The sequence below is a fragment of the Myripristis murdjan genome, chromosome 7 (genome assembly GCF_902150065.1).
Source record: "Myripristis murdjan chromosome 7, fMyrMur1.1, whole genome shotgun sequence".
Lineage (NCBI taxonomy): Eukaryota > Metazoa > Chordata > Actinopteri > Holocentriformes > Holocentridae > Myripristis > Myripristis murdjan.
In genome coordinates, this window is record NC_043986.1 from 8,883,690 (window position 1) to 8,898,315 (window position 14,626).

General features: G+C 40.8%; 1 protein-coding gene across 3 annotated transcripts in view; it reads right to left on the bottom strand.

The window, feature by feature from the left end:
* The window catches only part of cacna1db (calcium channel, voltage-dependent, L type, alpha 1D subunit, b), a 125,703-nt gene that overhangs the window by 22,559 nt on the left and 88,518 nt on the right, over positions 1 to 14,626 (bottom strand). For all 3 annotated transcript variants that reach the window (XM_030056265.1, XM_030056264.1, XM_030056263.1), the window contains 17 exons: positions 13,809 to 14,034; positions 13,338 to 13,545; positions 12,543 to 12,663; positions 12,180 to 12,294; positions 11,923 to 11,986; positions 11,715 to 11,776; positions 10,667 to 10,810; positions 10,336 to 10,465; positions 8,470 to 8,529; positions 6,480 to 6,586; positions 5,134 to 5,221; positions 4,897 to 5,004; positions 3,889 to 3,941; positions 3,648 to 3,794; positions 3,206 to 3,407; positions 2,333 to 2,491; positions 1,446 to 1,556 (listed from right to left, as the gene is read on the bottom strand). In XM_030056265.1, the coding sequence (XP_029912125.1) occupies positions 1,446 to 1,556; positions 2,333 to 2,491; positions 3,206 to 3,407; positions 3,648 to 3,794; positions 3,889 to 3,941; positions 4,897 to 5,004; positions 5,134 to 5,221; positions 6,480 to 6,586; positions 8,470 to 8,529; positions 10,336 to 10,465; positions 10,667 to 10,810; positions 11,715 to 11,776; positions 11,923 to 11,986; positions 12,180 to 12,294; positions 12,543 to 12,663; positions 13,338 to 13,545; positions 13,809 to 14,034 (2,105 nt within the window). The remainder of the gene's footprint in view (positions 1 to 1,445; positions 1,557 to 2,332; positions 2,492 to 3,205; positions 3,408 to 3,647; positions 3,795 to 3,888; positions 3,942 to 4,896; positions 5,005 to 5,133; positions 5,222 to 6,479; positions 6,587 to 8,469; positions 8,530 to 10,335; positions 10,466 to 10,666; positions 10,811 to 11,714; positions 11,777 to 11,922; positions 11,987 to 12,179; positions 12,295 to 12,542; positions 12,664 to 13,337; positions 13,546 to 13,808; positions 14,035 to 14,626) is intronic.

Below are 14,626 nucleotides of genomic sequence, written 5' to 3' on the forward strand. Positions count from 1 at the left end.
AAATCCATGGGGTTTTCATGTAACCATCCCTGTCACAGTCTGTGATTTTATTTGTTCAAAAGTTGGATGCTTTTCTTTGTACATGATTCTCTCTGAAATGGGACTGGATCCACTGTATTCAGCTGCCACTTTCCAACCCAAATCATTATTGTGCTAACGAAAAGCTAAGACAAAATACTTACATTAAATATGTTTTGTGACCAACTTTGCCTGATAAATTTAAAACTACAATCATTCCAATTTGCTGCTGAGCCATAAAAAAATCTGATTAGCTTGCTCTCATGTCCATTTCTGTGATCGATGTGTTTTGTCTGTTCAAGGATGACAACTAAAGTATGAAGAGGAGGAGAATCACTACAACTCGAAAATGTACGATGGGTCATCTTTGTTCATTTGTTTTTTAAAAGGACACCATTTGTATTAAAGTCATAACTAATATCCATTTTTTTCATAGGTAAATTTATTTAAAGGAATTAGGACATCCTCATTAATTTCCCTCAGAGATTTCCAACTTTTTCATGCAGAAGTCTTAAAAAAACAAATCAGAGAGAAATGACTTCATGACCTCTGAGGCCTCTTTGTCAGCATATAACAGTGCTGAGCTGTGATGAAATAGCAAAACGAAATTTTTCTTGCCCGAGATTGTATATCTGTCAAATTGGGCATAAAAATCTTCACTCAATTTATAACTTAGTTCAAGTATATGATGACGAGATAGTGACCAAACGTGTCCAAAACATATAGAATAATCAATAGACTCGCCTCATGACCAGAAATTGGCCCGAGCCGGTCTAAAAACGACATCACAAAATTAGGAGAGGAAGGAAGGGAAGGACGAGAGAGGTGAAGGAAGGGATAAATGGAGAGTGGCAGCAGCCAGGAGAGGAGGAGGAGGAGGAAGAGGAAGCGACAGAGTTGTACATACTGACGTCTGTCTACCTGGCTGAGTATGATGTCGACTACACTGCCGATCACCACCAGGGCGTCGAAGACGTTCCAGGCGTCCCCGACATAACCCTGAATATGGCAGTATGCACAGCCAGCGGGAGGCGGGAGGAGGGGAGGATGGAGGAGGACGGAGGATGGGAAAAGTGAAGAGGGGGAAGAGGTTATGATGAGCAGAACGAAAGAGGATGAGGAGAAGAAGAGCCACAGCAATCAGGGAATCGACCAACGGTGAAGGGAAAGGGGTAAGTTAGTCCAGAGGGATTAGAGGGGAGGTAAAAAAAATAAATAAATAAAAAAGGAGAGTGAAAGTGTATGAGGGCTGTATTAATAAGAAAAGAGGAATGCTATGAGGCTACAGTTTACAAAGGGATCTTTTTAGGAATAAAACCAAAAGGGAAATCTGGGATTAAAAATAAAGGAGGGAGTGGATCTAACATTGTCAGGACTGTTAGAGAGGAGCAGAGGGAGGAGGAGTCACAATAATCAGAGAGTTTTACCCTGGGTTTGAAGGCGACGAGTTTGAGAATCATCTCCACAGTGAAAACCCCAGTGAACACCATGTTGAGGATATCCATGGCATAGTTAAACAGCTGGGACTGACCATAGTGCTGCAGAGGAGACAGACAGACAGGCGGCAGATAGAGTACATGCACAATTAATGATAATGATAATTACACATTTCATCAGTAGTTCTCATAAGTTTGTCCCTGGTTACAGTGCAGTAATCCGTGTTTCACTGATCAGGCATTCAAACTGACTAACATAGAAAACCTACTAAAAAAAAATGCAAATAACGTGTGAAAAGATGTGAAACTGCAAACTACTTTCAGTTGAGAATACTTTCAAATATACGTATTTCATATCTCATACTTTGCCTTTATTTTTTTTAAAAGAAATTCAACAGTCTGGTAATTGACTCTTACAACCTCGATTCCTGAGACATCATAATTATCTACATCATTTTCCTGCCTCTTCTCCCCTCACAAGATCCTATTTTGATATAACTGATTAAGTTAAGCAGTATCAAACTATCATAGTTTTATAGTACTCACAATGTGTACTGCACTGCAAAGGTGCAAAAGTGAATAAAGTAAATGTCATGTTGAGGTACTTTACTGCAGCATTTTCATTTCACTGCACTACATTTCAGAGGGAAATACTGTCAGTTTTACTCAACTACATATGATCGCTGAAGTTTCCAGTTACTGTGGAACATAATTTTTTTAAATTTCTAATATTTCGCTACTTTCGTTAAAGTAACATTTTGAATAGAAAACCTTTACTTAATTATTTTTCCATTATGGTAAGGCCACATGAGGAATTTTCCACGTCTGTTCAATAGACAGGTTCTGTGAGTTTGACTTAAAAGATGAGCCGTACTTACCTGTATGGCCAGGCAGAGCGTGTTGAGGATGATGAGGACAAACATGACGTACTCGAAGCCCGTGGAGTTGACCACGTACCAGAACTTGTACTGGTAGGGGTTTTTGGGGATGTAGCGCCGCAGAGGACGGGCTTTAAGTGCATACTCCACACACTGACGCTGTTTCGGGAGGTGAAGGGTGGGAAGTTAAATAGATACAAAGAGACCAGGAGACAGACAGACTCATAAAGAAGCACAACATGTCATCCCCCAAACCTATTTCCTTAAATTATGAAAGAATGTGGATCCCTGACCCGGGCCCGATGGGTCAGGCCAGGTTTGGACAAAAATTTAGAAAGTTCAGGTTCAGGTCAGGTTTGTTCTGGTTCGCACTGTAGTGCTGGAGTTTACGTGATGACAATGAAGGCAACATGAAGGCTATTTCATGCAGTAAATGTAATCTAGTGATGGAGGACAAGCAAAATCTCGGGCTCGGGTCGGATTTGGACACAAAAAAAAGAATGCCTGTCGGGTTCGGGTCAGGTTTGGTTACTATGCTCGCGTCTCAGGCCGTGTTTTGGACCAAAAATATGCAGCCTGATCCACACTCTAAAATTATAACTACATGTTTTGGCCAATCAGTCCAATATTGAATGTTTGCATACGCTGCAAAGATGCATCATTCGTTAAATTTCATCAAAATCATATGTAAGTGGTATCTGAGATATTTGATGAAACGACAGAGCCCAATCGTGAAACTCACTCTTGCGAGGAAGTTCTTTTTATTGTTGACACTTCAATAAAATGTGTAATAAAGCAGCAAAACACAGCAACATTAGACACATGCATGTACACACACACACACACACACACACACGCACACACCCGTCCTACCTGATTCTTGTCCAGCTCACAGTTCTTGTATTCCTTCTCTCCTTGCTCCTGGAAGGTGACGATCACAAAACCGACAAAGATGTTCATCATGAAGAAGGCGATGATGATGATGTAGATGATGAAGAAGATGGAGATCTCGACGCGGTAGTTGTAGATGGGACCCATGTTCTCTCTGTTGGAGTCGATGGCTTTGTACAGCAGACTGCAGGGACGGGCGCAAAGACACTAAAGTTACCGTATGGGCAAAATTCATTCATTTATGACCATTTGCACACATATTCCTAACACAAATGGACACGCAGACACAGTTTTCCTTACACACATTTTGGTGAAAAACAAGGGATAAATCTTCAATCCCTTTTGTTTGTTTTTTCCCTTTTCTTAAATCTCAATAATGTTTAAACACACACTGCCATCTCCTCACACACAAACGAGCACTCACGCCGGCCATCCTTCGAAGGTGGAGACGGTGAAGAGAGCCATCATGGCCATGAGGACGTTGTCGAAGTTGAAGTCGCTGTTGTACCAGATCCTCTCCTTCACCATGGGCAGCGCCGTGTCCCCGTTGCTGTAGAGAATGTAGGTGCCTCTGCGATGCAAAAGCAAGAGAGACACACACATGAAGCTTAAACAGGTAGTCGTGCAGGCCGTCTGTCAAAGCTGGAAATTGAAAAAGAACTCACTTGCATTCCTCCGGGCTGGACTTTGCCTCATCTGTGCAGCGATAAAATTTCCCCTGTGAGAGAAAAGCATGAGATTCAGAGGAGCGGTGAGTTAAAGACCTGCTTCCACCAAAACCAAACACAATGTTTGCAATTAGGGATGCACGATAATATAAGCATGTCATCGGTATCGGCCAACATTAGCTTTAAAATGAAATATCAGTATCGGCCTGAAATGAAAACTTCAGTATGACATGCCAATATGTGAATTAGGTCAAATTTGGTTTGTAGCTTTTTGGTGGCTTCTGCCAGTGGGCCTTCACAATAAGAGCAGGCATAGAAATATGTTGACTGCACTACAGGAAAGCCCTGATATTCTCTACAATAAGGTAGAAAATATTATGTGCTTATATCAGTATCAGCATCGGCTATCAGCCAAAAGAGTTGGAAAATATTGCATCCCTATCCCTATTTGATATAAAACTAGATATCGCCTGGGATTTCAAGTGTTGCAATATCGTGCTTTGGCAAAAGTGATGTCTTTTCCTGTTTTAAAGGCTGCATTACAGTAAAGAAATGTAGTTTTCCTGACTTATTAGACTATTGTGGCTATTTTATTATCATATCCACATTAATAATCATTTAGTGAAAAAAATGTTTGTGTGTAAATATCTTATGAAAACACCAGTCAAAGCAACAGTCATCCCTACAATATCATCACACTATTAATACTGAAGTATTTGCTCAGAGATTTTGTGATATTTGGTTTTGTCCATATGACCCAGCCCTTACACAGAGTCTTTATAGACAATTCTTAGAAAAGCCAAGATGGGACATTTATGAAGTTTATAAATGTGTAAATATGTCTGATTCCTGCCTGTGATGAGTTCGCACTCCTACATCACTGAATTCACTTTGTCTCCTCCTCTCATCATTTCCTCTGTCCAGTCTTCTGCTCTCTCTCCCTCCCTCCCTCTCTGTCTCCTTCCTCCACTCCCCCCCTCCCTCCTCCTCCTCCCTGTGCTGTACCTTGAAGAGCTGCACTCCGATGCAGGCGAACATGAACTGGAGCAGCGTGGTGACGATCATGATGTTGCCGATGGTCCTTATGGCCACAAACACACACTGAACGACGTGCTGCAATATATATATATATATATACACACACACGCAATTAAAGGCTTTAAGGTTGTGACATTTACTCAGCACCCGAAACTCATGTACAGTTTTAAATAAAGAAGAAAAAAAAAAGCATTAATGAATGACCTTGAGTCCCTTGGCTCTGTTGATGGCCCTGAGGGGACGGAGGACTCTCAAAACACGAAGGATCTTCACCACCGAGATGGCAGAAGACCTGTGGAGGAGATAAAAACACACGAGTAGATTCAGCTGAGCTATTTGAGAGGCAGAGAGGCACACAACCCTTATGATAATTTGTATTAACGACGGCCAGTTGTGCATTCCTGGAAACTACACCTCCTTTGATCAGGGAGTTTTTATTCACAATTTTTAAGGCTCTTCTTGATTGACCTTCCTTGTTTTCCCAAGTTTTATTTTCATGTATGAAAACTCAGGCTGAGCTCATTTACTACCTGGAATGTTACCAATCCAATGCTGTGTTCATTTAAAATAAGAAGTAATTAGTCATCTGAATGGTCATCCAACTCAGAATTACAGGTTGGAAATTGGAGTATCATCTCAGAACACCGGTGTCTTCAATTTCACAGGTAAAAACTGCAGAAAACAAATCACCTTTCCTCCAAAAATGTGAATCAATATACTCTAAGAATATTTTTTTACTACTTCAGCAAATACTGATGCATGCAGTTTTTGCTTTTCTCCCTGGAGGAAAATTTGCTGTTTCTTTATCTCGCTGGCATCCATTTTTTCCAAGCTGACACCGAAAATGCAATGCTGTCGTAAGCCAGGATATTTACAAGTCAGAATTTCCGAGTTCCAGGCCGAAATGAATGTAACACAGGTGGTACACATGCATCGATGACGCATTGATTATGGGCAGGATTTGTTCTGTATTTCATATTGTAGCAGAACATGTCACGAAAGACAAAAGACAAAATGTAAATACTCTGCAACTTGCACACAGGTCTGGAAGCCCCAGACGGCAGCAGGAAGCACCTGTCTGACATGATGTAACACAATGTCAGTAGTTTCTGCATATTGTTCTTACGTAGATTTGGAGGTGGATTTTCTCTTGTTCGGCTAAAACACATTACTTAAATCGAAAATAAGACAATGTACTAAAATGTTATATGCACGTCTTGAGGAGAAAAAGGAGTGTTCATGGCTAAGATAATACTAATAATACTAATAATAACAATAATAATAATAATAATACCTTTATTTGTATAGCACTTTTCAAAACACACAGTTACAAAGTGCTTCACAATAACATAATAACATAAAAAAATAATACAATAAAATACAATAAAAAATTTAAAAAATAAAACTAAAAGTGAGGATAAAACAAGAACAAAATCACAATAAAAACAGAAGAGGTCCCCATAAAATACAGTAAAAGACCATAAAAGACAGAGCCAAGATGTAGCACAATTACTGAATGATGAATTGATGATTGATCGGCAGATACGTACTGAATGCCGAAGGACACCAGAGACACTCCGACAACCAGCAGGTCGAGGAGGTTGAAGTAGTTTCTACAGAAAGCCCCTTTATGGAGGAACGCTCCAAACGCTGTCATCTGGAGAGAGAGAAAAGACAAAAGAGGTCAGGACTGAAGAATAAAGATTCAAACAGACACAGAGAGACATAGAAAAACATATAATGCTTCATACAGCCTCAAGTCAGCCAGAAATGGGATTTATTATGATCCTTATTTCTATTAAGATTATTTGTAATCTAAAGCATTATGAATCACAAATACTCTTTGCTACACTTAGCGACCCTTCCACTGAAAGGGAGTTTTCATTTCAGACGTTATATTTCATATCAAGATGACAAAATAATGATTTACTTTGCTATGCACTTCAACTATTGGCGTTTTTCAGCGGAGAGCAAATGAAAGCTTAAGAAGGTCACTTATAAAGCTTAAACTTTGTTCTTCCACTATTTCTGACGGGCAGTATCTCAAAGACAAATTCAGCTTGAAATTTGAAATGAAACATGGCTTCAATCACTGCTAGTTTGTAGGGTATTTGTGACACTGCAGGAAAAAATAATTGCTTGATGCAGTGTTAGTAATGTGCTGAATGTGTGTTTCAATGCAATATTTTTAACATGCTTCACACAAAATAGCAGACAAGGTTGCAGTGAAAGTTGTAAGTTGAGCACACACAAACCAACACACATACTCTACACACGTGCGCTCACAAATGCATGCACGACACGTGTCCTACTGTACTCACACACACACACACACACACACACACACTGACACACACAGAGCATAAAAGATGAAAAACTGTTCAGACGAGACATTGGGGCACATTATTCCAGAGCTACCCCGCTCATTTCCGATGTGGATTAAGGCGGGCACCACGTTATAAACACCTTCCATGAATCAGGGCCAATAATCTCCTGATCGAAGCTCAGGCTTAAGCCAAACAACACGGGATTTACCTTGGTCTCCCTTTCCTGCCCCTTGGACCCAAGGGGCGGGAAAGGGGGAGGTGGAATTTTAACAGTTAAATAATAAAATTGCCCCTAATTTTTGTTAGTGTCATTTGATTTCAACAAGCACATTCCATAGAAGTGCACAGGTCAAAAAAAGGACATGCGAACATGAGGGAGGAGGGTGTACTGTAGGTGTGTGTAACGTTTACATTCAGGCAGTGGGATAATTAGTATAACCGTACAGTAAATACAAGAGGTAGAAACACAGAGGAGAGAGAGAGAAGTTTTTTTTCTCTCCACAGTCCAGAATATTTTACATTTTTAAAAATCTTGAGTTTAAAAATTTTAAAAATGTACAAAAAAAACTGGAATTTAAATGTCCATGGTGGTCATATCCACAAATAAAGCTCCAAAGTTTCTCTGTGTTGCACATAATCTTAATTATAGACAAAAATTCAAAGCACACAAAAATAATAGTGGCTATCTAGAGTCACAGTGCCAATCTAGAAAATAACTTCTAGTCTGCAAAAAGTGAAAAAACAAAACAAAACAAAAAAAAAACTTCTTGGCACCAGCTAATCAGTCACATTGAAATACTCTGGAGAGCCACTGGTCCGTAAACCGGTCGAAGATGAAGAGGGGAAGTGGGCCGTGATGGAAAACTGACGCACAGACAAAAAAGAAACCTGACAAAAACAGATGATCTCCATGTTGACGGACTTGGCGCCATGACAACAAGACAAGCGGGTGGCCATTTTAACAAAAAAAAAAAAAAAAAAAGACAAAAATGAGGGGAGGGAGGACGTGCGCAGCAAGCTTGGAGGTGGTGGGTTGTTGCTGTGGTAGCGCAACAGTTTTCATTGTTTACCTTAATGAGGATCTCAAATGTAAACATACTAGTGAAGACATAGTCTGCATAGCCTAGGATCTGAGGAGGCAATCAGAGCGACACAAGCACGCAAGGTTACTGAAGCTCTACCCAGCACAGCACAGCACACGCAGCTCATTTACCTTCAGCAGGATCTCAACAGTAAAGATTGCGGTGAAAGCATAGTCAAAATAACCAAGTATCTGCAAGAGGCAATGCACAAGGTTAAGTCAGCGAGTCATTCCAGGGAGAAGAGCACAAGAGACTGATCTGTCCAACGCTTCCGGCTGCGGAGACAGAAGATTGTCAAACACATATAAGTCAATAAACATCAGTGTGTCTAAAGCTGCACCAGGCAAGATTTTCGTGTAAAAATAATCCTGTTTGATCTGCCTCAATCACAAAGTGAGGCTGTGAGATGAGCATGATACCCCAACTCATTTAGATGTTGTGCTTTTGCCCTGTTTCACCCAGATTCTCAAATTCTGGTGTCGGTGATGGACACCTGGAAATAAAACTTAACTGTTCCCTCACGAGCATGATTTAAGTGAACATGACTGTAGGTTATCAGCCTCACATTACATTATTTTGGGGTATTTGGGTCCTTTAAGAAACCGACCACCCAAAATGCAAAAAAAAAAAAAAAAAGATATTTTCCTACTTACTCGTAGTGCGATCGATCAATACGATCAATACAGATCATTCAATTGAATTTGGATGCCACGATCTTCTTTGGCTCCCAGAACCCCAATATGATGGGGCTTTGATTACTGTAATGGGTACCACTTCACAGTACGACTACCCTTATAAAGGGTTTATCAGTGTTTTATAATTAAATTATTTATTAGGTTGTAAACACTTTATAAGTCATTAATAAACAATTCTAAACAAGTTTTAACATCATTTTCATACATCGATGCAGATACCAAGGATGGCTGAGTGATAAAGGGGCAAGATAAAGTAAAATAAGAGACTAGCAGATTGGGGTTTACTAGAATAGACGAAGTGCAGCAGTATCTTGACCTTGCCAAATAGTGAGCCTGCATCGATGAACTTGGGTATTCGCTTGTGGAGCTCAAAATATCCAAAATTTGCTTGTGAAACAGTCAAAAGCAACAACCTTTTCTGAAACAGCGACCTGGATGATCCATAGCTTCAGGAGAAAAGAGTTTCCTCTGAAACTGTTTCCTGTCAAAGAGCACCTGTCAAATTATATCTATCCGCCGCCAAGGCATAGAAATTCAGGGGAAGAAATAGTTCCTGATGAAACTCGCCTTAGCCTTACGACAATGGATTATGTTCAGTATTCATGTCAATGTTTTTGGAAAGAGCTGTTGTTGCTGACCTTTTTGCATGCACGTTTTTGACACTTTGAGCTCCACAAAATGCCCATTCAGCAAAATATTGAGGCGCTGCAATCTGATGTTGCATTTTGGGTGAACTTTTCCTTTAAATTTCAGTTACCTCTCACTACGATTTGGGGCTGCCAGTGTGTATAATTGCCTAGTGCAGCTTTTTAAATAATTTTTTAAATTGCTTTGTAGGTAAAACAATGAATCAACAGCATCAAACAATATGCGGTTTGCACAATTAAACTGTGTCTACATTACAGACAAAAACACAGATCTGGGATCAACGCTACGCCCCAGAACCATATGAACTTCTCAGTGAATGAGCCTGAGTGCTGGCCTGGAGCATTTCTTCACATAGGGAATGGTGCAATACAGAAAAAATGGATTAATTTGCCTGTGTCAGTGACAATAATTAGTCCACAGGAGAGCAAATGAATATGCAGGTTATTGTGGCTTTTAAAGAAAAAAATACAAAAAGGGTGTTGGTCACAATTTTTGGTTTTTACATCTATACTCTTTTAAAACAAAGGCGGAGGGCCTAGATCTAAAATTTGATGCGGTTTGCATGTCAGCGCTCTCTGGCCAAAACAGCATCTGAGTATCATATTTTAAAAAAAACAAAGGAGAGCTTAAGCAAACAGTCCCAGCAAAACGTACAATATTGCGAGCGGAGAAGTTACGTATGGGGTCCTCTGCGGCCAGAGAGACGGAGCTGAGCATGATGAAGACCAGGATGAGGTTGGTGAAGATCTGATGGTTGATCAGCTTGTGGCAGAAAACACGAAACCTGCAGCAGAGAGAAAGACAGAAGGAGGAAGAAGACGGAGAGAAAGAGAAACAAAGAAAGAAAGGGGAGGTGAGGAGGGAGCAAAATGTGGGGGGCAGAGGATAAAGAGTGAGTGTAAGTTGGTGTTGGTGTGTGTTGGTGTGTGTTGGTCTATGTTGGTGTATGTGTGTGTGTGTGTGTGTGTGTGTGCTCAGGACTCACGGGTTCGTGCTGCTGAAGATGAAGAAGGCGCTCCCCTCGGGAATGGGCGGAGTCTTCTCCTTGATGGTGAGCTCAGACAGTCTCTGGGGGCGGGGCCCAGACGGGACCTCCGGCAGGTCCTCGTCATCATCATCATCACAAGCTGGGAAAAAATTTTGTTATTTATTAATCATGTAAAAAAAAAAAAAAAAAAAAAACCTATACTTTTGTACTGTTTTACCTTCATCCACACTTGATGTTTCTGCTTAATTCACAATGCTTTTGATTTTATATTCACTTTCTGATATTGTGACAAGAATTTGCTTGCTCTGTATTTTATTTTCATACTTTGAAGAATGTCAGTATTGTCTGTAAGACCGCTGAATCTTACAGAAACATCATGACACTAAGTTATTAAACATACAGGGATTTTTCTTGCTGATTTTGGTTCAGACTGACCCTGTTTGAGAACAAAAGGGGCAAAGGGCCAGCGAAAAAAATGGTAAGGACAACAGACTCAGCATATCATATCTGCATAAATATATACTGTACATATTCAGTGTTTCACATATACATCTTTCCTTTTAACACTGGAAAAGCCAAGGTAGCATTCACTGACTGCTATTTTGAATTTCAGATTTCAAAATGTAACTTTCTCTATAATCACTTCCGGTGCGATCCACTGTTAAATTTCCAAAACCACACCAGCACGTTGCTTATTAGATTATCTGTTCCACTGAGGGCTTGTTGGCTCGCTCTTGGAGCTCGATCCCTCCAGTGTTAATGCTGAGATTTCATTTTGCCATGGCCACCCTGTTTGCTTTGTGTCAAAACCTCAGACCACCAGTTAATCATGTTTTTGTCCCATTGAACCCATCTGAGAAGATACTGCAGGTGGAGAGGAAAAAAATCATTCTTGTATTTTCTCTCATCGTCTAAACCTTGAGTGACTTAAGTAACAGTAAAGATGAACAAATCCTCATTTTTCCCTGGGGGACTTCCTTGGATGCCCTGTAAGGCCCCCAGGGGCTCCTGAAGCTAAACCACTAAGTCAAAGAAAACCTTTTTACCTGGTGAGTCGATGGTGGGATACGGATCTTTGTCACCGTCCAGCTCGTCCTCCACCGGCACCTACAGACAGCAAAGAGGTTATGAAATTATTGTTGTTGGTGGAAAAAGATACTATACTACTATAAGAATTTGCTATAAAGAAGTATGACATGCAAAGTAATACAGTCACATGAATTTATGAAGATATTCTGTTCTCTCTGTTGTACCTTGGCCTCTCCATCTTTGCCTTCTGCTTTCTCATCGCCCTTCTTCTTATCTGTGATTGCATCCCTGTCGTTCAAGAGACGAAAGAGAGGGAATAACTAACACGGCCAAAACTAAGACTGCGCAAAGCGTTTTTAACTTATTTACAGTGCCAGCGGAGAGCGCTTCTCATCAAGACGTGTCAAACGCCCGGAGAATGAAAATAACAGGATGAGAAATTCAAAATGTGAGCTGTGCAACGGTCAGCGGGGCACTGTACTTGGCACTGTTCTTCCTCTTCTTGGCCTCCTCTTCCTCCTTCTGCGCTGTGTTGAGGCTCTCTGCATCTGCCAGGTTGTCGACGGCGATGGCCAAGAAGACGTTCAGGAGGATGTCTGGTCATGTGACTTGAGGAGAAAACACTGATCGCCAGGAAATCTAATGATGAGACCAACACGAATACAGGAGAGCGTCGACTAACTCGAGCAGTGTGTGTGTGTGTGTGTGTGTGTGCTTGCAAGTGTGAACACATGCTGCGTCATGACTTCAATTTGGTGGGTGTATCTCTATATGTACTGTATGTGTGTGTTTGTGTGTGTGTGTGTTTGTGTGTGTGTGTGTGAGTGTGTTGCTGGCAGGATACAGTTTCCGCAGATGAAAAGGATGATGAAGTAAATGCAGACCATCATGCCAGAGGAGGCCGGGCCGCCGTACGCCATGATACCATCATACATCACGGTGTTCCAGTCTTCACCTGTCAGGATCTGCCACACACACACACACACACACACACACACACACACCCACACACACACAGCGTTTGGATGGTTGCTACATCCTTTCTGTCATTAGACATGAACAACAGGCCACTGCAGCTGATTATTGCTCTTAAAGGGAAGTCTCTGAATCCCTTTCTCCCTTATTAACATATTTTGTGAATGGTTTCACTTTATTTAAGTTATCAGATCAAATATTTTCAAAAGTGATTGAATATTTGAAGATTTGGTTAGATGAGGACTTCCAGCATTTTGGGCAAAATACCCTTTTTCCGATTTACTCAGACTGAGCCAAGATGTTAAATACCATTTTCACCTCTGTATGTCCAGTGGTTCAGTTCCTATGGGTAGCATTTCTTGTTAGCTTAGCATAAACACTTGAAGTCTATGGGAGCCATCTCTGTCAAAGTGAAAAAATAAACCTTACAGCTACTCTGAAGCTAGAAAGTTAACTGAGCAGAAACCTGGTGATGTTGCTGCAATCTCTTAGCTGACAATATAGTCTAATTACTTAATGCTCCATTAACCACATTGTGATTCGGCCTGTGACTGGTGGAGAGATTTGTACATCTTTTTTTTTGTTGTTTTTTTTAAATTCAGAGATGCTAGAAATGTGAGCCAAACCAAACTTAACCAATCCTAAACGAGCCAAGCCTGCTCACCTGGAACACAGTGAGCAGGGCCTGAGGGAAGTTATCAAAGGTGCTCCTCTTGGTCACGGTCTCATCAAAGTTGAACTTGCCCCCAAAGAGCTGCATGCCGAGCAGGGAGAAGATGATGATGAAGAGGAAGAGCAGGAGCAGCAGGGAGGCGATGGACTTCATGGAGTTGAGCAGAGAGGCCACCAGATTACTGAGAGACGCCCAGTGACTGGAGAGGAGAAGAAAACACACACAAACACTCCCAAACTCATTCATAACGGTGATATTTTTGTCTGAGAGGCCACACACAATAGAAAATAAACAAAAACTATCTTATAAAAGTGGCAATATTTTCCTTTTTTCTGAATGTATTGCGCCTTGTTCATGTTGTATGTTTTTCTGATAGACTTTGCATGTGAATAATGAAGTTAAACTGAACTAAAAAGAGACACCCAGCAGGAACATGAAGACATGCGACCTCGTGGCGCTCACCGTGTGACTTTGAAGATCCTGAGGAGGCGGACGCAGCGGAAAACGGAGATGCCCAGTGGAGACATGATGGCCAGCTCCACCAGGATGGTCTCTATGATGCCGCCGCACACCACGAAGCAGTCGAAGCGGTTGAACAGGGACACAAAGTAGGCCTGCAAACCCAGGCTGTACATCTTCACCAGCATCTCCAGCGTGAACATCGCCAGGAGAACTTTGTTGGCAACATCTGGAGATGAGAAAAGACGGGGAAAAAAACAGCGTGAGTAAATATTAGCAAACATCTTGCAGTTGAACAAAACCAACTGGTCATACCGATGCAGCAAATATACTATACCTAAAATCTAATAATTGAAGACAGCAATTAGAAAATCTAACCAAACCAAAAAATACAGCTACAAATTACAGAACAGGAATGCACCAATATTATCAGCAGACTATCAGCATCAACCAATATCAGTTGTAAAAAAAAATAATATATCAGCCAACTTAATACAACTGTCATAGAAACTGTAAATACAACATGGTCTGTCATTTAAAAACAACATGTATCTTATAGGTAGGGTAAATCTGAAATTGTACATTTGTACCTCTATTCTTGTATAATGTATATCAGTATCATTAAGATATGTTATGGGAGGGAAGATGAAGTATTAAAGTGTTTGCCGTAACAATATGATGGTGCTTCCCTAACAGAAAATAAGAGCAGAGAAGAGAAGAGAAGAGAAGAGAAGAGAAAGAGAAGAAAGAGAAGAGAAGAGAGAAGAGAAGAAAAGAAAGAGAAGAAGAGAAGAAAGAAGAAAGAAGAGGAAGAGAAAAGA